The sequence below is a fragment of the Schistocerca gregaria genome, chromosome 11 (genome assembly GCF_023897955.1).
Source record: "Schistocerca gregaria isolate iqSchGreg1 chromosome 11, iqSchGreg1.2, whole genome shotgun sequence".
NCBI lineage: Eukaryota > Metazoa > Arthropoda > Insecta > Orthoptera > Acrididae > Schistocerca > Schistocerca gregaria.
In genome coordinates, this window is record NC_064930.1 from 59,704,065 (window position 1) to 59,726,858 (window position 22,794).

A 22,794-nucleotide genomic window follows, 5' to 3' on the forward strand; every position below is an offset into this window, starting at 1 on the left:
ATGCAAAACGTATCTACAAAATATAGCATTACTGCCAAACTACCAATATGTGAGTGCTGCTGCCTCAGGACATTACACACAAAAACCCGCTCTAATCAAAAAATCTTCGTCAGATATAGGGAATTATCATGGAACTTGCAGGAAAAACAAGGCGGTCTCATTTTTTGTTGATCAGTCTTCATATATTTAATTGTATTATACAGCTGAAGATTGTTTATTTTACCTGCTCAGGGTGACACTACCGAATGAAGAAAAGTCCTTGCCTCAAAACATCTATTCTGTTCTGTAACTCTGTTTACACACATTTGCTACCACATCCATGCTAGCATGTAGTTCCAGAAATGAAGGTACGCACAATTCTTACTGATACTTTCACACTTACAACTCTCTCTCAGCTAGTTTAAGGTTTTGACACAAGCCTGGTACTGAAAGAAACACTTTTCACCAGTTAATAAGATGCTTGTAAAGGAAATACTTTAATTATTTTGAATGCTCACTACCTGATATGGAATTCATACTGTACAATAGCTTCAATCCTCAGTTAAAAAAATTCATAGTCACTCACGGATTATCATCCAATTCTCCAATTCACCACCTCAGAAATCATGATATGTTACAGAATACTAGCAACGTTTCTGAGAAAAATGACTGAGTATCTTTGATAAGCTGTACTCTCAGGTCCAACCACAGCCACATCCCTGGAAATTTTGACACATTTGGAAACAAAAAAGTCAAATATTTGTGACAACCACAATTATAAATTTCATGGGAGTCTCAGGCTATCATATACTATCACCTGACTGGTTATGACCAATGATAACAAACTGCCATTTGCGGCATGTAACAGTAGAGTCAGGGACACCTTAAGCGCACTCTGAGCAACTGAGTTTATATATAGGGTGTACACGAAGCCCGGCAACACTTTCAATTATTTATTGCTCAAGAACCAAACACTGTACAGATATCGTACATATGCCATTTTGAAGAGTAGCCCTAAAAGTTTCTTTTTCATGTATACCGCCACAGCATAGTTTGGTAATTTGCTGATAGTCGGCGGTAGTAGCAAACATGGCAGCCGTGCTACAGAAGGGGGGAGCTGTTTCATGAAATGGCCTCCATGATCACCAGATCTCACTCCATGTGTCTTTTTTCTGTGGAGACACATTAAAGATCTGTTGTATGTAACGCCTCTACCATGTGATGTAGCAGAGCTCCGGGAGAGAACACGGGAGGCGATTGCCATAGTTGACGATGCATTGCTGGGACGGGTAGGGGAAGAATTCGATTACCGTATTTACTCGAATCTAAGCCGCACCTGAAAAATGAGACTCTAAATCAAGGGGGGGGGGGGGGGGGGGGAAAATTCCAAATCTGAGCCGCACCTGAAATTAGAGACCCGAAATTCAAGGGGAGAGAAAAGTTTTAGACCACTCTAACATGAGACAGAATTGAAGTCGAATGGATGAAGATACAGCTACTGTGGTTTGGTCCGAGTTGTAAGCTTAACAGTTAAGCTTTACCAAGTAGCCATTGCTATGTCAGTTAATCAAAATGACAGTCACAATCGCATTATTTATTTTGTCACCAAACGGTTTCAACCCGTGATGGGTAATCTTCAGGGCAATTTACACTGTAAAGTTATAGCAATCATGTACAACCAAATGCTGCTATCTCCACGCAACTATGCTGTCTAAAAATTCATTGCTATGTGTCAGACGCTTCATCCGTATTTATACGGGTAACCTTCCTTTTTCACGTGCTTTGTCTGGTTTGAATAGCTTGCTTTTTGCTTTGATCTGACAAGTGCCGTTCTCTTTGTTATAGGTGTTTAAGCCACTCTAAGCTGAAAATGCATTATTGTACTCTGTCATGCACTGTTCATTGCATTCCGATAATGAGTGTTTACGACTTGTCGCCGCTTGCTTTTGTTCGCACTACCGCGGCTTACAAAAGAGAGAGAGAGAGAGAGAGAGAGAGAGAGAGAGAGAGAGAGAGAGAGAGAGAGAGAGAGGAATTGTCTCATTAGAGAAACAATGGCAAGAGTCTGCTATTTGTTGTTACTTACACTGCTGCTTTCTTTGATAACGAGCAACAAGAACCAAATAACAGACTGCGTTATGATAGAAGATGCTCTGAACGAGAGTTTAGCGATAATTTTTCTCCATTTGAAAATTTTTGCAGACGCCTCTTTAATACATTACATTCTGCACAGAAATTAGAGTCATCTTAGATTTAAAAATCCAGTCAGTTGCTGTGCTTCATTTATGACTGTATCACTATTCAGCATAAGAATAATATGAATAGAAACATGATACAATATGTATATTACTCCGCATTTGCTGTTGTCTCACTCTAGTTTCGTAGTTCATTAGGCAGACAGAATTTAAATGAGATAGCAGCAAACACGAAAGAATACATGGCATAATGTTTAGATTCTTCTACCTTTTCTTTTAATTTATTTACTGACGCAGAGGTTTTGGTGCAGTATTTATCTCTTTGCCTGCAAAGCATCCCTGTGTAGCACTTCATATATTCGACGGCAGAAGTTAGTTATGGCGGCACCTACCAACATTTTTCAGAGCTTCCGCTTACTTTGCACTCGTTCTAAGCTGCAGGTGGTTTTCTGAATTACGAAAACTGGAAAAAAGCGCAGCTTAGATTTGAGTAAATACAGTACCCTATTGACGCCTGTCGGGTCACTCATGGTTCGCAAATCGAATGTTTGTAAAAAAACTTACAGAGTTTCTCTTCAAAATGCAATATGTATGACATCCGTACAATGTTTAGTTCTTGTGCAATAAATAATTGAAAGTGTTCCCAGACTTTTTGTATGCCCAGTGCATTGCATCATTATTTATAACAGATCATGATCATGTAATTACCAAGCTGATGGCCATTAATTACACACATGTCACAAACAAAAAGACAGACACTATTTCCGTGTCGGACATGATCTGTCTGAAGTTGTATCCCTTAAAAAGACTATTTGTGAACAACTAAATAGAAAGTAATATATGTGAACTTTGAAAGGGAGAAATTATGTGGTCACAAAATCTCCTGGTATCCATCAATCCATTCTAACACAAACATATTAAAAAAAGAACAGAGCCGAGGTGAGGGGCATAGTGTACTTACCAGCTCGTAGGTCTGGATAGCCAGTTGCACCTTGTCATCCCCGTACTCCTTGGCCTTGTCAAACAGATTCTGGATGTTGTTCATCTGCTCGCGGCGGCGTTCCGCTGGCATCGTGCGCACCTGCTGCAGATACTCCCCGGCCAGCTTGTCAATGTTGCGCATCAGGTCCTGTGCCCGTTTGTCCAAGTCCCGCATCAGCATGAAGTTCCGCTGCAGCTCGATTGGCAGGTGCTCCAGGCCTGAAATGTTAACCGACCGTCCATAATGCAATGTCCCTGCAAAATTGAGAACTACCGTATCGGGACAAATAGAAGGTGCACCCCTAATTTTCTGCGAGGGGGGGGGGGGGGGGGGGAGAGAGAGAGAGAAAGCAAACAGAGAAAACTTTCTGCCACATCACGGCAAAATGCTGTGTCTGTGTCTTTATTGCATGCTGTATAATGGAAAGTGGTCGACTGCATTTGTATTTTATATGGAAATTGGGAAGGAAACTTTACGTGGCGACAGAATGACCTGTAGCGAAGCAAGAGGACGAGGTTAGGTTGGAATGTGAAAATTTGGTTATGAGTCGACAAAGTCAACAAATGTGAATGAAAGACAATTAGACATGGTGACAGGGGGACTTGTAGCAAAGTCCAAGGACGAGGTTAGGCTGGAATATGACAATGTGATTGTGAGCTGGCAATGCCAACAAATCTCTACACAAAAATATGGTTTGTCATGTTCGCTTTCAATAATTCACTGCAACGGAAGACACAGGTTCACGATAACAGCATTTTTGCTTATATTACTCTTTTCAAAATACTGTCAATCTTAGTCACATTGTTTTTTTTTATGTAGATGAATTGTGCAGAAATACCAGCATTCTAATGAGAAATTGAGGGTTTCTGAGCAGGGAACCAAGGGGGTAGGAAGGAGTGGAGGGTGGGGGTGGGGGGTGGAGGGGAATATCATCCAACCTAAAAGAAAAATCTTTAAAATAAATGAAAAATGGCCTCAATTAACCTACACTAAACTACACAGAGCTGACTAACCATAGAACAACAGTATTCTCAGTGTTGGGAGGTGTGTATTTTAAATAATGAACACGCAAAGTTGGTTTTGGTCAAACATTCAGTTACTGAAATCCATAACAGCTTGAGAATTATTAATCGGTTTGAGCACAACTTATGTCTATACTGCTCTGATCAATCAACAAAACTGTCCTCTTTCATTCAGGAAAACATGTAGTAATCACAATTATGTTTCACGCCTCCAGCTTGTGACTCTAATGCAGGCAGCCCATTCAAACTGGTCCGTGGAAATTTAACGCTTTCAAGTATCACAGACTCGCTTATACGATGTTAGAGTAGCTGGGGTACAAAATGTACAACATAATAATTATCTCCCGCAAACAACATCTGAAACATAAGCCATTTATGATATATGAGATGGTTAGATTGCTACTCAACACATAGGCGTAGAGTAGTGCTGTCTGGCAGGCAAGGCACTCCGGAAAAAACTATTCCAAATGTGTGTGTGTGTGTGTTTTGCACACAACTGAACTACATCTACATCTATACTCTGCAAACCACTGTGAGGTGCATGGCAGAGGGAACGTCCCATTGTACCTGTTATTAGGGTTTCTTCCTGTTCCATTCACATATGGAGTATGTGAAGAATGATTGTTTGGATGCCTCTGTGCATGTAGTAGTTATTCTAATCTTATCCTCACGATAACTATGAGAGTGATACATAGGGGACTGTAATATATTCCTAGACCTATCATTTAAAGCTGTTTCTGAAACTTCGTTAATTGACTTTCTCAGGATGGTTTATGCCTATCTTCAGAAGTCTTCCAGTTTAATTCCTTCAGTATCTCTGCGACTATCTTCTATGAACTAAACAAACCCGTGACGGTTCATTCTGCACTTCTCTGTATACATTCAATATCCCCTATATAACCCATCTGGTATGGATTCCACACACTTGAACAATATCCTGGAACCAGTCGCACAAGCGATTTGTAAGCAATCTCCTTTGTAGACTGATTCAACTTCCCCAGTATCCTACCAATAAACCGAACTCTCTGACCTAATTTACCCACAACAGACTATATGATCATTCCATTTTATTTCCCAACAAAGTGTTACACATAGGTATTTGTTAAGTGTTGATCAATTCCAACAGTTAATATACAACATGCACAGCAAGGGTCCTGACGCACTTCCATGGGGCACACCTGTAATTACTTCTACATCTGAGGATGACTCTCCATCCAAGATACAGTGCTGTGTCCTCCCTACCAAAAAGTCCTCAGTCCAGTCACGGATGTCCAGCCACAAGGACTTAGATGGCTGGTATCTAGCAGCCTTTTTGTAATGTATGTGAATGTGACTTAACAGCTACGTTCTGCGGTGAGTAAGAATCTATCTTTTTCAAGTTGTTGTTGTCGTCACTCCAGCCTGGATATTTCACTGTTCATTTATGATGTATGACTGACACCGTGATTTGCACTTTCCTGTACAACTAAAATAAACTTCACAATATCCAGCAAACACATTATTACATTCCTGCCATATTTCATCATAAAAACTAAAACTGCAAGGTGAATTCAGAAAAGTAGGCCTATCTTACATAATGGACAGGTCTTTGATGAGTATTTTGATACTAGAAAAAAGCTATTTCAACTGTGTGTATGGATTCAGATGTAACTGAGCAGCATTTGTGGAAACATGTAAATAGTCAAATGTGTTCACAGTTTTAGTACATTATCAGATACTTTTGAAATATATTTTGTGTCACTCTACACCCAATTATTTATATTGAAAATCTCATTTTGATAGCTTGGAATGTTACTGTAAACATATCAGGGATAAAATAAAACAATGACAAATCCGGGATGGAACACGGGCATTGAGTCACAAATATGTGTGTTTTCTACTTCTAGATGTCTTTTGTCTTTATTCAAAAATTCAAAAGTTGACCCCCCCCTTTTTTTTTCACCGTGATTGTCTGGGAGTCAAGACTGTCTCTATATGGTGGGTAGCAATCTATCCTTGCAAAATTGTTGTTAATTCGTTAGAAAAGAAATTGGGTCAACAGAAGTGTCCGATTCCACCCATCGGTTTTGACCCGTGACATAAGGCTGTTGTGGTGTGTGATGTCGCGGAGTTTGGTTTGCGAGTCACGTGTTTGTAGGCGTCGTTTTGATGTGATCTGTGGTGCTCTCTGGTTGGGTGTTAGGCGATGTTTTTGGTTTAGTTTGCGTGTGTGGCATGTTTACAGGGGGCGTATTGTTGCGGTCGGTGGTTCTATCTGGTGGTGTGTGTTTACGGGCAGCGTGCTATGTGGTGTATAGGGTTAATTTGCGTGGTAGCATTGCATGTGTGTGGTATCAGTGGCAGCTATGCTTTCAGCAGAATATTTTTCAGCGCGTTATTGTAATTTTTTTCTGGTCGTCATGTGTGAATTTTGGTAAACGGCATTGTTTATGTCTTTGGGAGGTATGGCTATGACTGACAAGGTTAACAGTTTTCAGTGGTCGACAGTGATGGGGGTCAGTGTGTTGTGTCTAATAAAATTTATTCAGCTATTCGGCCTGTTGGCTGAAGTTGTGAAGTGTTCAGAGTGTCATGAAGAAATGAGGCTTACTAAAATTCCGTCGTCTCTGACCAGGGATGGCTATATGTGGTGATGTCGTACAGATAACAGGTCACAGGAAGTGTTTGATTCCAATATTTATTTTAGTGGTAGGATTAAGTGTGGTGTTGGTGAAAATTTCGAGATTTATAGTGTGGTACTGGTAGTTGCTGTTGACCTATATGGGTCAAGGGAAGTGTTCGATTCCAATTTTGTTGTGTTTTTTTGAGGTAGTGGTGATTATGGATGTGGTTGTAGTTTTTGATTTATAGTTTTTTAGAATTAGCTAACAATGTGATGCCACACCGATACACTGATGATGGCTCTAATATGGCAAAGATAAAAACCCATCAACAGTTGACATTGAACAATGTGAAATCATCAGCAAAATAAAATTATAGAAACTGATGGCACTTTCAAGTAAATAGGAGTTTTGGGCCTGGAATGTTCTTGTTGCATTCAAACATATTAAAAACTTGAAAATATTAGAGCGCAGTGGAAAAACAGGGATTTTGACAAGGACCTAAACATAAGCTATAAAATGCCATATGTATTTAAAACGAAGACATTACACAACTGAATGGTCACCATCTAACCTAATCGAGACTTTGGGCTAAGCTTCAGTCCAGTCCATCACGACATTCTCATAAATTTAAGAGAAAAATAGTAGTTATAATAAACAACACAACCCAAAACATTTTCCCTCAGTTGATTGCCTTTTCCACTAGACATATGTGTAGATCTTGTAAACAGGACGATCTGAGCCACTTCCACGAGAAATAAACAACATGTTATAAACAAAACATACTAGGGCTACTGGCATTTACAACTGAAACATAAAAACAAAAACATCGCACATACCACCTGGACAATCAATAGTTTGTATTGACCTAAATTTTCAAGGCTATTTGGTCATGAAAATTTACTGACAATAGAAAATTCATGTTATGATTGATACACTCTCCAGAAACAAAACAGCCAGAAATACGAATTAAATCAATACAGTAAAACAAAACTTTCTGGTAGATTTCAATGATTCATATAGAACAGTGTGAGATAATATTGATGTAACAATCTCTTACTGGTGTTATGAAGATGTGCGAAGTAGGATACAACTCTCAATCAATCCATACGCATTATGCTTCCACATCGATCAGATTCGTTCACAGCGATTCAGTATTTTAAAAATCAGGCATTACTTACGGTTGCAACATATTTGGCCGAGATATATATGCGATCAATTTGCTCAAAGAATAATTGTAACTTTCATTTCGATAACACACTCAAAACCAGCAATTCTACAAATTCTTAGTAAATTACTGAAAGGAATCAATACAATGCTTTTTTTTAAAAAAATAAAAATAGAGACTCCTTTAACAATAAAGACCCTAGTTATTGTGCACCAATTGTTAAGACGAATTAATACCAGTGCAATATAATGCATCTTTCAGTTATAAAAAAAAAAAAAATACTGCTAGTTTTTCTAGCTCCTTAGTTTCATTTCGGCACGGCCCGATAACGCAGCTGGGTCATTTAAAATAATGAAAATGCAATTGCAAAGCGTGAGAATGTAATTAAAACCTATTGTTTCTAAACTATTTGTTGGTTTTTATTTCGATCAATTGATTCAAGTGACTACATTAACCGTTCTGGAAGTTTCGAGAGGGTAACCTGTAATTGCCTATACAGTGACATTTTTACCAGTAAATACCGAAAATATGGGATAGGTATTCGTGTCAAACTTCTTACTTCAATTTTCCCTCTTACGTCATATTCAGAGCCACAGTAATTACTTACTGTCTAAATAATGTTCCAAATACAGTGCACACGTCATTTTGCGATTGGAAGAAAATCCTATAGACAAATATAAATGAGCATCATTTATGTTTATCACATCAAAATGTCCATCTTCCTGTCCACTTCACTGGCCTCTTCCGTTTTTCATTTCATTACAGCAAATTTGATCAACCAGACGGTTAACTCCACACAGCTTCCACTTCACAGTCGATACCTTGTTACGTCGTCTCTGGAGCACAGCCAACTGAACAACGTTAACTGGTTGCCAACATCACAGATGTGACACATACTTGTGTCCTTTTAATTTGGACAAACTGGAAGACGATCAAATAAGTGAGGGGCAATGTGTCAAAAAGTTTGTGCGTGAAATTCCATGACGTTTATTGGTTGATGAGCAGTTGTTGTATAGAGAAAGAAACGAAAGGGTGTTTTCATTAGCAGCTGAGTGATTATTTCAGCTTTGTTTCCCCTATGGTGGAATTAGTTCCTATATTTACATCAAGGCGTATACTCATTTCAGTCACTCTCTTCTGTGTCTTCCGCAAGTGCTTGTTAGGGAAGTGAAAATTATCTCCCGCTATAGAGATATCAACCTGTTGAACTCCTGATTAATCTAGCTGACATCTGTGCGTTCTTTCGACAGTTAATCGATATCGAAGGGTTAAAAGTTGACAAAGTGTATAAAATTGTAAAATATGAAGTTGTACGCGCTGAATATCCTTTATAAAGGACCAAACGGTGCAGTTTGGCTGAAAACATCATACGAGCTGGCCAGCTTCAGTTACTTTCAGAGAAGCAGCATCCAAGAGTTTATGGCGTTTGCGAGTAAAACTATAGTTGAGAGGACACACACGCCTGCTAGGCAATCGGTTCGTGAGAAAGGTAAGAATATTCAACGTTGTTATATTTAACGTAAGATTGGTTGACGTTCTGTAACCCGTACGTGGGAAATTGGGGGGGGGGGGGGGGGGGGGATTAGCGTGCTGCTCACGCGCCAACACCTTTCGGTGGACACATTCAGTTCTGTGGAAAGAGGGACACAGTAACGGCTTATACAGATACCAAGAATTACAATTTAAGTTAACCATCACAGTTGAGCCTAATTATTTGGTGTACAGTAGTCGGCTTAAAAATCGTAAAACATGAAACGTGCAAGAGTTGACCATATTTTGTTCGTCTACATAAGAGAAAATTAGGCCTACAGAAAACTTTGTAAATGATTGGTAATTATTCTGTTATTTTATACACGTGGTGGTGTCATAACTTGGCCACCTTAGGAGCAAAAAATTCGAAACTGAGCATAGCACTAAAAATCCGTCACCAGTGGATACATAGACAGTGTACTTAAATTTTATTTTCAGCTATGTGATAGTGAGACACAATTGATATGGTATAAAACCAGATATTATTTGAGAGTTTTAATCAATAATTCGTAGCTAATGGTTTCACAGTGTTTGGAAATTACAGCACCATCAAGTACAAGTAGGTCACTGCTTATAATAGTTGTTCAAGCACAGCCCAGGATGTTGCTCAGTAAAATTTAACCAATCCAATGTTCTTAAAAATAGACCAACTAACCCACATGAATACTTGAAAATGTACCATTCAATGCTGTTGATTTTGCCGTTCATCTTTACTTTTTGTTAGCATCTTTCAACTGTGGGCCCAGTATGTCCGAGATTAATGTGTTTTGTCCATAATATCTAATTTAATAGCTGTAGTATAATTACAAAATCTGTACACCTGGTTTACTCTGTGCTAGTTTATTCTGTGATCCACAGCGACTTACTCTTTCTTGTTCGTGTTCTGTGCATTGTTAAAACACAGTTTCGATAAAGGGTTAGTATTTTCAAAACCGCTGCATGTACACACATACACTACAAACCACTGTGAAATGCAAGGGAACCTCCCCATCACCCCCCCCCCCCCCTCAGATTTAGTTATAAGTTGGCGCAATGGATAGGCCTTGAAAAACTGAACACAGCTCAATTGAGGAAACAGGAAGGAGTTGGTGTGGAACAAATAAGAGCGAGAGAGAGAGAGCAAAATATACAAACTGAGTAATCCATCCGGAAGATAAGCAACATCAAGGATAGTGTGAGCTCAGGAGTGCCGTGGTCCCGCGGTTAGCGTGAGCAGCTGCGGAGCGAGAGGTCCTTCGTTCAAGTCTTCCCTCGAGCGGAAAGTTTAATTTATATTTTCAGACAATTATCAAAGTTCAGGTGCTCACACATAATCAACTTCGCTCTACAAAAGTCCAGGACATGTTCAGATTTGCTTGGACATATGCAGGATTTGACAGTCTACACACCGAAAAATTTGAAAGCATTAAAAATATATGTTTTGACAGAGCACAGGGAAAACTGTTCGACTGTGAAACTGTTGCATTCATTTGTTGCAGTTTATATGACAAACGCTTATGTTTTCATCACTTTTTGGGAGTGATGATCACATACATGAGAAAACCTAAATCGGGCAAGGTAGAAGAATCTTTTTACCCATTTGCCAAGTGTAAAAGTTAGATGAATCGACAACATATTCCTGTCATGTGACGCACATGCCGTCGCCAGTATCGTACTGAATCTATCAGACGTGTTTTCCTGTGGAGGAATCTGTTGACCTATGACCTTGCGATCAAATGTTTTCGGTTACCATTGGAGAGGCATGTCCTTCCGTCTACTAATCGCACGGTTTTGCGGTGCGGTCGCAAAACAAAGACACGAAACTTATTACTGTGAACAAAGACGTCATTGAACGAATGGACAGATCATAACTTTGCGAAAATAAAGAAAAACTTTTCACTCGAGGGAAGACTTGAACCAAGGACCTCTCATTTCGCAGCTGCTCATGCTAACCACGGGACCACGATGCTCCTTTGCTCCCGCTATCCTTGATGTTGCCTATCTTGCGCATGTACTGCTCAGTATGTATATTTTTCTTATTTTTTCTTGTTCCACACAACTTCTTCCTGTTTCCTCGATTGATCTGTGTTCAGTTTTTCAAGACCTATCCACCCACTGTGCCATCTTCTAACTAAATCTGAGGGGGGTGCGATGGGAAGGTTCCCTTGTAAGAATCTCCAACATTTGTCAGCTGTAAACAAAGAGGTGATAATGCAACCGATTTGAGGAGGATGAGGGGAGGGGGGAGATACAGAAACAATTCTGCCAGAATTGACCTTGTAGAAAGTGAGCTCGAAAACTTTTGTACGGCCTGAGAGACTGCACCTCATGAGTTCATGGTTAAATTAAGTGATCCATCTTTGCACCACCTTCAGATCTTATCAAGATCTGATTGAATGTTTCTGCAGCGTTTTGCAGACCCTACTTCACTATAGATAACTGTGTGGCAAGCATGAGGTTGCTGTTAATGTTACCTGCCATACTACTGATATACAACATGAACTACAAGGATACCAAAACTATTGTGGAGGGACACCTAAAAAGTTACTCTTAGATCTGTTTGTGACTATGCCGGCCAGTGTTCTAGGCGCTTCGGTCGCAGGTTCGAATCCTGCCTCGGTCACGGCTGTGTGTGATGTCCTTAGATGTCCTTAGTTAGGTTTAAGTAGTTCTAAGTTCTAGGGGACTGATGACCTCAGATGTCAAGTCCCATAGTGCTCAGAGCCATTTTTTTTTGTTGGTGACTATACATCCAAGATAATATGTTGCACCCTGTCTAGCCTCATGTTTTCTTTGCAAATGCTTCCAACATTCTATTAGACATACCACCGAAGTAATCAAAATGAGGAAGTTGACCAGAAAAGGAGTACTTACTTAAGTTTATGAAGGTGAGAACATAAGAGAATGGATAGCTTGGGCTTTAGAAATTAATCGTTCAGTATTCAGAATTCGAGAGATCAACATGCGGACATGGGTTGCATCATTTTCAGTATGTTGCCACTGCAGCAGTCAAATATCTAAAGCCCCAATGATGTCATTCAAATCTTGCTGTGAGCTGTTCCATTCTGCTGTGTTTTAATCCCTTCATTGGAATTCCACTTTTGCACCCATTGGTATTGGTGGCAGTGGCATCAACAACAGGATTATTATTATTGTAAACACTTATATATAAGAATGAAAACAAACTCCACTAGTAAAGATTATTTGTTAATTCATCCTTTGACCATGTGGCACCGTAGTATATGACGTCAGGTACATATACAACACACCTACAAAGTAGGATAGGATTAGATGAGGGTAGTAATGTGGCCATAAAAGAATCACACTGCTCCATCATGATGATATTCACTGCACAGTAGGGACAGTTAGGTCATATGGAAATGTGATTCGGTGGGCAACCTGCCAACTAACAACAAAACTGCGAATCTGTGCACTAAACGGTGACATCACAGGAGCCATGAACATAATGTCAATAGGCAAAGTCTGCCCCTCCTCCTCCTGAGAGAGATATAGTTGACCTCGAGTTCAGTATAAATAAAATGTAGATTTCGCTTGATGTAAAAGACATTCATGTAAATAGTCAGCAGTTGCCATGTTATTTTTATTTATATGCTCCATTACATGAGTACTGCTACATTTGTTGCTTTACATAATTATAACTTTTGTTGTAGACTTAAAGAAGCTATTTTAAATGTTGTGAATTTCTCTTGGATTGGTTACGGTCTTAAAATCAGTGCAGAGTTTGCTTTTAAATTTGTGAGTGAAATTCTTAAATTTGGAAACTCCATTGAAGTATGGAAATTATACAAGTGTTTTTAAAAGAGGTTCTTGCTAGTTGCCAAGTTTCTGTCTTCCATTATTGCATTTTTCAGTAGTAAATTTCTATGACCTGTCAGAGTTGTGTGTTGCAATGTTTGGTTAACAGTACATGGACACATGACATTGTTAGTTATTATGAACTGATGCTAGTAAGCATTCAGTTTTCCATGTCCCAGCAACAATGCTGTTAGGAGAGGTTGATAATCTATTTGTACTGTTGGAAAATATCCTTTTATAATTTCTTTTTGTATTATTGCCATTATTTCTCCCATTCTTCTAGGGTTGCTATTTGACACCAGTGTTTCATTAAGGTTTTGGGACATTTGATACAGCTAACTTGATCTTGTTATTTGGATGTCTCTTTTGCAAGCTGGTCTGCAAGTTCATTTTTGTGCATGTGCAAGCTTTAACCCAATTATTCTTTTGCAACATTGTCATATCTTTATCTTGTTTCCTCTTTCATCAACTAAGCTGTTGTGATGGTTCGGATTCCTCAGAGAATGTTATGTTCTTTTAGCGTTAGTGTACATTACTATCGAGGCTTCAAAATAGCAAGTCAGTCAGTCTGATTGATTGAGCACTCATTTCTCAGTTTAAATTTCATCAAGTAAGCTGGCTTTTTGTTGATGAAAATTGCCTTATTTGTCATTGCAACAAAGAGCATTACATTTTTGGGTTATTCTGCTTCGTAGTGATGCAAAAATTGGCAAATTGCTTTAAATATTCAGAGCCATAAAATTATGCATATCACAAAATGGAAAAAAAACATAGTATCTTTGATTGTAATATCAATGAATCATAGTTAGAATTGGCTAACTTATACAAATACAGAGGGGTAAAACTTTGTATGGATATGAAATGGAATGATCATATGGGCTCAGTTTTGGATGAAGCAGGTGATAGACTTCAATTTATTGGTAGAATACCAGGGAACAGAAATTAGTTTACAAAGGAGATAGCTGATAAGTCACTCATGCAGTTGTTTCTAAAATATTGTTCAAATGTGTGGGACCCGTACCGAATAGGACTATCAGTGGAAAGTATGTGAAGAAGGGCAGCACGAGTTGTCACATGTTTAGTCTGTGGGACAGTGTCTGAGAGACGCTGAAGAAACCAAACTGGCAGACTCTCGAAGATTGACATAATCTGTCCCGAGTAAGCCTACTTACAAAGTTTCAAGAACTGACTTTATTTGATGACTCCAAGAGTGTCTACAACCATGTACAGGGTGTTTAAAAAATGACCGGTATATTTGAAATGGCAATACAAACTAAACAAGCAGCGATAGAAATACACCGTTTGTTGCAATATGCTTGGGACAACAGTACATTTTCAGGCAGACAAACTTTCGAAATTACAGTAGTTACAATTGTCAACAACAGATGGCGCTGCGGTCTGGGAAACTCTATAGTACGATATTTTCCACATATCCACCATGCGTAGCAATAATATGGCATAGTCTCTGAATGAAATTACCCGAAACCTTTGACAACGTGTCTGGCGGGATGGCTTCACATGCAGATGAGATGTACTGCTTCAGCTGTTCAATTGTTTCTGTATTCTGGCTTTACATCTGGTCTTTCAAGTGTCCCCACAGAAAGAAGTCACAGGGGTTCATGTCTGGCGAATAGGGAGGCCAATCCACGCTGCCTCCTGTATGTTTCGGATAGCCCAAAGCAATCACACGATCATCAAAATATTCATTCAGGAAATTAAAGACGTCGGCCGTGCGATGTGGCCGGGCACCATCTTGCATAAACCACGAGGTGTTCGCAGTGTCGTCTAAGGCAGTTTGTACAGCCACAAAGTCACGAAGAATGTCCAGATAGCGTGATGCAGTAATCGTTTCGGATCTGAAAAATGGGCCAATGATTCCTTTGGAAGAAATGGCGGCCCGGACCAGTACTTTTTGAGGACGCAGGGACGATGGGACTGCAACATGGGGCTTTTCGGTTCCCCATATGCGCCAGTTCTGTTTATTGACGAAGCTGTCCAGGTAAAAATAAGCTTCGACAGTAAACCAAATGCTGCCCACACACACATCGCCGTCATCAATCCTGTGCACTATATCGTTAGCGAATGTCTCTCGTGCAGCAATGGTAGCGGCGCTAGGGGTTGCCGCATTTGAATTTTGTATGGATAGAGGTGTAAACTCTGGCGCATGAGACGATACGTGGACGTTGGCGTCATTTGGATCGCAGCTGCAACACGTCGAATGGAAACCCGATGCCGCTGTCGGATCACCTGCTGCACTAGCTGCGCGTTGCCCTCTGTGGTTGCCGCACGCGGTCGCCCTACCTTTCCAGCACGTTCATCCGTCACGTTCCCAGTTCGTTGAAATTTTTCAAACAGATCCTTTATTGTATCGCTTTTCGGTCCTTTGGTTACATTAAACCTCGGTTGAAAACTTCCTCTTGTTGCAACAACACTGTGTTCTAGGCGGTGGAATTCCAACACCAAAAAAATCCTCTGTTCTAAGGAATAAACCATGTTGTCCACAGCACACTTGCACGTTGTGAACAGCACACGCTTACAGCAGAAAGACGACGTACAGAATGGCGCACCCACAGACTGCGTTGTCTTCTATATCTTTCACATCACTTGCAGCACCATCTGTTGTTGAAAATTGTAACTACTGTAATTTCGAAAGTTTGTCCGCCTGAAAATGTACTGTTGTCCCAAGCATATTGCAACAAACGGTGTATTTCTATCGCTGCTCGTTTAGTTTTTATTGCCGTTTCAAATATACCGGTCATTTTTGAAACACCCTGTATGTGTAGCTCATTAAGAGATTGGGAGGACAATATTTGACTAATTACAGCACACACAGAAGGATTTAAACAATAATTCCTTCCGCACTCTGTGTGTGAACAGAATGAGGAGAAACCCTAGTAACTGGCACAGTGGGATGCACCCTCTGCCTTGCTCTTCAGTGGTTTGCAGAGCGTAGATATAACTCGGTCTCGCTAAGTTTCAAACTGGTTGGTGATATGTTCTGCAGACGTTACAGCAGAGCTTGCAAATGGTGTGGTTGCATTCACAAGAGGCATTTCATCTGATAAGATAAGTGGATAAGCCTGTGATGGGACTAGAGTGGGTGTATCGGACAGTTGTTGCACCAGGACTTGCTGCAGGGTACAACCCATATGGCAGGGGGTTGGGAGTAAGTGTGGTGTAGGAATGTAGTGGACTAAGATAGTTGAATAAGTTGGATTGGTGATGGAGCACAACTGTTGACTATCCCTTGCTACATTGGTTATACCCACGGGGAAGACTGTTGCAAACAGAACTGTACTAAGGAGATCATTTGTCCCTGGTCGAATTGCCAAAGCGCCACCAAACATTCAGCCACCAATATTGCAAGCCTTAAATAATAACACATCACAAATTATTTTTTTGTGATATTTCCTAGACATTTGTGTAGATCATATAACATTAGAAAAATGAAATTGATGGCTTTACACACAACTGTTTTGAATCATACTTAACAAAGGGAATGCAAAAAGTTGTCCTGTATATTTCAGTGTCAGAAGGGTAGAAAATTTAAGTAACTGATGAAAAATCACAAAGGGAGTCCATTGGGTTTCCAGAAATGGTCAGTATTCAGGGATATGACAGGAACTTAAAAGCAAAAATAGTCTAATAAACATGGACTCTGCAGTGCTTACCTTAGGAACTATGAGCTCTTGTTCATCTTTGCTATGTAGAACTGTGAAACACACCTCTTATTGAACAACTGCTGATAGCTCTTAAGGTATGTGTTTGAGTCCATGCTTGCTGGGCAGTATTTTCTTGTTTCGGTTGTTACTACCTCGTCCCAAAATATGGCAAGCAAAGAACTTGCAGCAGCAGGTGTTTGTTTCCCAGTATATCCCTGAAAATGGACCACTACCCCTGGGATGCCCTGTAGATGTCAGTGATCCTTCTTCACTTAATGTTCAACAAGCAGAAGAAGCACTTTCTGCACGTGATACTAGTGTTATAATAAATACCATTAGAGAGGAGCAACAGAAGGAATTTTTAATGTTCTACAGAGTATTATTGAAAGTGGTTCTCTGGAAATGGTCTATCTCTAAAATTTTGAGAAAAACAGTACATTCAGTTTTTTTTACATGAAATAATCATTCCAACAAATAATCATTCCAACAAATAATATACCACATGAACAGGAATCAGTGATATAGAATGCTCCAAATTTGTTAGAGTGTACAGGATATATATACTGTTGAAAACCTGAAGTGGAAGAAGCATATTACTGATCTTCTTAAACATTAAATTGAACTGCTGTTGTTTTTAGTATAATTGGTAGTCTTGGATACTAACAAATCGGCCTCCTTTCATATTTTGCATGTTTACTTTCAGTTATTCTCGTGGATTAATTTTCTGGGGTAAATCATCAAAAGAAAGTGCTAGAAACGTAGGTTTCCTTTTCCTTAACCTTTCTTCTAAGATTAGTTGTAGGGTCAGTATTGCCTCACGCGTTCCGACATTTCTACGGAATCCGAACTGATCTTCCCCGAGGTCAGCTTCTACCAGTTTTTCCATTTGTCTGTAAAGAATTCGCGTTAGTATTTTGCAGCTGTGACTTATTAAACTGTTCGGTAATTTACACATGTGTCAACACATGCTTTCTTTGGGATTGGAATTATTATATTCTTCTTGAAGTCTGAGGGTATTTCGCCTGTCTCATACATCTTGCTCACCAGATGGTAGAGTTTTCTTAGGCCTGGCTCTCCCAAGGCTGTCAGTAGTTCTAATTGAATGTTGTCTACTCCCGGGGCCTTGTTTCAACTCAGGTCTTTCAGTGCTCTCTCAAACTCTTCACGTAGTATCTTATCTCCCATTTCATCTTCATCTGCATCCTCTTACATTTCCATAATATTGTCCTCAAGAACATCGCCCTTGTATAGTCCCTCTATATACTCCTTCCACCTTTTTTTCTTTCCGTTCTTTGCTTAGAACTGGGTTTCCATCTGAGCTCTTGATATTCATACAAGTGGTTCTCTTTTCTCCAAAGATCTCTTTAATTTTCCTGTAGGCAGTATCTATCTTATCCCTAGTGAGATAAGCCTCTGCATCCTTACATTTGTCCTCTAGTCATCCCTGCTTAGCCATTTTGCACTTCCTGTTGATCTCGTGCTTAAACAGTTTTAAAATGCACATGAAGACAGGGAGCTATAGCCTGAGTTCGGTAAGTGAGAAAATCTCTAGAAAGAGCCCAAATAAATTCTGCAGAAGTTGCAGACAGAAACTCGTACAGACAAATAATTGAGGAATGGAAGTGCAGTTGGAGAACAAAACTGGGGAGAAAAGAGAACAAAATGAACTGATAATTAACGGAGGAGAAATGAGAGCTGCATGGAAACACAGAAAATTGAATCTCGGAGTTTTGTACTATACATTAGGGTACAGTCAGTAGTAGTAGTAGTAGTAGTAGATGTAGATGTAGATGTAGATGATGATGATGATGATCAACATCAACAACAACCAGCATTCTGCTCAAGGTACGCATGGGTAGCATTTAAGTATCTATGGCTGGACAACTTGTCTGGTTTAGTGGTATTTTTGTTTATTGGCCAATGTGTAGAGATACGATTAAAGTTCAGAGCACGTCATTAGGTAACTGAATATAAACGCAATGTGTTACAGAATACATGTGCCACGTCTACGTTCGTGCGGATAACCTGGCTGGTGTGCTGATCTCAGACCAAGAGTACCCGCATCGCGTAGCGCACACACTCATCACAAAGGTAATATTGCACTATTGTCGCCTGTTAGTAACGTCTACCATTTCTCTGCACTAACGGAAAGCTGCAGATTTATTTGTATGAGCTATCAAAAAAGGAAATCTCAATTTGTTATGTGTTTGTCACAAATATGTGCGGTCCATTTCTGTAATTTTTTATTTGTGTGCTATTTCAAATAGAACCCCCCCTCCCAGATATTTTTCTGTAATTCTGTAAGCAGTCTTTCACAGCTTCAAAATGTTGGCAGACTGTCATTATTAACTACCAAAGATTTACTCAAGTCTTTCTTATTGCTGGAACTAGTGTTAATCAAAGGACCATCTTCAGTGGTCCTATTCACATACAAAAGCATACAAGGTATAATGATTTGTATGTTGTACAAATGGGTTCTCAATATCAGGAATACTTACAGAAATGATTGTTGCAGAAAATGCTTACAAGGAAGGTTTGTTGGAAGTATCATGCTTGCTGTCTTGAGTGTGTGCATTGTTGTGGCAGCAGTGACAAATAAAATCTGTCAGATGTGTACTGACCCTGATGAAGTTGCAACAGAACTTATACTTGAATCTGCTCATGACCAGCCTGCATTTCAAAAACTAATATATGCGCAAAAGAAATATTGTCTTATAGGTTGACTGTTACACAGAAGATTGCAGCAACCAGCCACTTTTTACAGTGCTATTTATTTATTTATTTATTTATTTAAACAGCACCGTTTCCAGTTTCGAACCAATAGGTTCATCTTCAGATGGCTAGTTCACGTTTTACATTACATTTCGTGATTTTTTTCCCCACTTGATGAAACTTCGTTGGGATGGTGATGCCCTACAACCAAAACAAGATGTGAGACAATGTCTTTGCTGGCCGTTGTGGCCAAGCGGTTCTACGCACTTCAGTACACAACCATGGTGCTGCTACAGTCGCAGGTTCGAATCCTGCCTCCGTCGTGGATGTGTGTGGTGTTCTTTTGTTAGTTAGGTTTAAGTAGTTCTACATCTAGGGGACTGATAACCTCAGATGTTGAGTCCCATAGTGTTTAGAGCCATTTGCAATGTCTTCTCAATTATAATTGTGCCACACGATGATTTTAAGTTATGTAAACAAATTTTTATTAAATGGAAGATGTTTCGGTTACTTACAAGTAAGCAACCGAAACATCTTCCATTTAATAATAATAATAATAATAATAATTTGTTGAAATCACGTAAAATCATAGTGAGCCGCAATTAAAATAAAAAAGATGTTATCTCACATCTTGTTTTGGTTGTGGGGCAACGCCACCTAAAGGAAGTTTCATCAGGTGGGGAAACATTACACGAAATGTAATGTAAAGCATGAAATAGCCATCTGAAGATGAACCTACCAGTTTGAAGCTGGTAGCGGCACTGTTTAAATAAATAAATAGCTTTGTAAAAAGTGGCTGGTTGCTGTAATGTTCTGTGCGAGAATCAACCTATATTTTGTACACAACCATGGGCTAAATATGTCAGTTTTTGACAAAATAGCAGAAATACTGTCAGTGTTCTGTATCTTGCATGTGTCACATGCTTGAACACGATTATGCTGTGTGACAAAGCTGACAACGGATATTGGTGGGTTCAGTTTACCCCCACAACAAGGGGTAAACAGTTGTAATGTGGCACCTACTTGTTACACCTGTGTAATAGGTTTTGAGCAAATGTGGGTACTGCTAAGTGTTGCTATTATGATGTGTGTCTTCAGAAGTAGTGAATTACAATCGAGCATTACCTACTACCCAATATTAGCTAAAGTAAGTAACCTAGTAAAGTGAAATTTGATATGATTTCAGTACATTCTGCTTCATAACATACTTGAAACAAAATTAATAATATGAGCATGTAATTTGGTATTAGATTTCTATAATTGATATTGAAGTGTTCATAAGATTATTAGGAAACAGGGTTAAAAAGAAGGAAAAAAAAAAAAAAAAAACATTATGAGTGAAGTTACAGAATGTGTGATTCAAAAGCTAACTATACACCATACAGAATAAAGAGTCATTGTAGCAGCATTTTAGTGGTTAATGGCATTCTATGTCTCCAGCCACATTATTATTATTATTATTATTATTATTATTATTATTATTATTATTATTATTATAAAAACTAGTGTGAATTAAGGTGGATTGCTACTAGTCGCGTAAGTGAGATATTGTTTTCGTCCATCTTGGATTTCCATTTTTTTTTTAAATTTTATTTTATTTTAGCTGTATTTTTTTCTTTTCTCTTTCATTATAAATCTCTGCTACTTATTTTCATTAGCTGTAGTAAGCATCCGAGTTAGTGCTGACTAATGCACATTACACAGGTGCTGGATGAATTTGCCACAAAGATTCCTGCTTCGTCGTGGCCAACGGCGGATGAGCAGGCAGTGGCATTCCCACAGATAAACACGTACCTGGCACGCTACCAGAACCCTCGTGAGGCGGACCCGATGACAAAAATCCAGGAGGAGCTGGACGAGACGAAGATCATTCTGGTGAGTGCCGAAAGGCTGTCCATTTGTATACATAAAGATAGTTTCCCCACTTCTTTCTCAGTGTAAGCACAGAGGTTGAGATGAGAGGTGTAGAAATATGAGCTGTACTGCTGAAATTATTGAGTATGTACAAAGAGAAAGACCTCTACCACCGGGATGTCTAGCCACACATGATTTTCACATCTGTAGTGAAGAGCAGTCCGTCTCCAAATGTACAGAGGGTCTCGCAGACACCTTCACAGACCGATATCACCCTTCCAGTCCTGCCCAGAAACAGACCTCTCCAGGGTCACCTATCACCTCCCATATGTTCACTGTCTGGCCACAAAGGAACACTCTTCTTTTGGCACAATACCACCCAGCACTGGGTCAACTCAATCTAATTTTCCACCAGGGTATCGACTACCTCTCGTTGAGTCCTGAAATAAGGAATGTCGTTTCCAATATTCTCTCCACTGACTCCTAACCTATGCAATATTTGTGTCTGTCCCTACTCCACCTCTTTCCCCATGGCTCGTATCCTTGCAATAGACCTATATGCAAAACCTGTTCCATACATTCCTCCACCACGACTTATCCCAGTCCTCTATTACTCATCTCCTATCCCCTGTGAAAGCAGCCATATGATCTAGAAGGTAAGCTGCAACCTCTGTGCTGCATTCTTTGTGGGTATGACAAATTAATATGCTGATGGTCTGTACATATGGCCACTGACTAACAGTGGCCAAGAGACACGAAACATGCTGCCCAACTCAGTGTGCTTCACTTTAATGACTGCTTCACAGCCTGCACCATCTGTATTTTTCCTGCCAACACCAACTTCTCTGAACTGCACAGCTGGCAGTCTCCCAACAACAAATCCTTGATTTCTGTAATGCACCAGGCCTCAGCCTTCGCTCATCCCTGTCCTCTACCCACCTATCCCACTTCAGCAGTGCGTGCACCTTCTATTCCACTAATGTTCTTACTACTCTTTTTCTCTTCTCTCTGATTCTCACTCGTCTGCCATGTCCCTTGCAGCTGTTAACATGTTTTATAGATCGGTGAGACCAACAGGACCGTGAAGGACTGGTGTACAGAGCATAATTGTCAGACATACATAAAAGTGATTGTAATACATTGCCTCGATAATTGTCATTTATGTAGTATAACAACACATAGATTCCTGTACTTCCAGCGTTTGAGATAGTGTTGAGAATAAACTAACAACTAGCCTTGGAAATACAGATGAACTTTTTTGCTTAAAGTCACCTTGGAATCCTGTTCTCTCTCTC

General features: G+C 39.6%; 2 protein-coding genes across 2 annotated transcripts in view; one reads left to right on the forward strand and one right to left on the reverse strand.

Annotated features, from left to right (window-relative positions):
- LOC126295415 (inhibitor of growth protein 5) overlaps positions 1-8,774 on the reverse strand; it is a 32,723-nt gene extending 23,949 nt beyond the window's left edge. The window contains exons 1-2 of the mRNA XM_049987894.1: positions 8,554-8,774; positions 3,136-3,374 (exon numbers count right to left, since the gene is read on the reverse strand). Of these exons, the coding sequence (XP_049843851.1) occupies positions 3,136-3,374; positions 8,554-8,590 (276 nt within the window). The 5' untranslated portion in view covers positions 8,591-8,774. The remainder of the gene's footprint in view (positions 1-3,135; positions 3,375-8,553) is intronic.
- A 107-nt stretch (positions 8,775-8,881) lies between these two features.
- Positions 8,882-22,794, forward strand: part of LOC126295416 (synaptobrevin homolog YKT6) — a 32,986-nt gene continuing 19,073 nt past the window's right edge. The window contains exons 1-3 of the mRNA XM_049987895.1: positions 8,882-9,435; positions 18,924-19,024; positions 21,350-21,520. Of these exons, the coding sequence (XP_049843852.1) occupies positions 9,249-9,435; positions 18,924-19,024; positions 21,350-21,520 (459 nt within the window). The 5' untranslated portion in view covers positions 8,882-9,248. The remainder of the gene's footprint in view (positions 9,436-18,923; positions 19,025-21,349; positions 21,521-22,794) is intronic.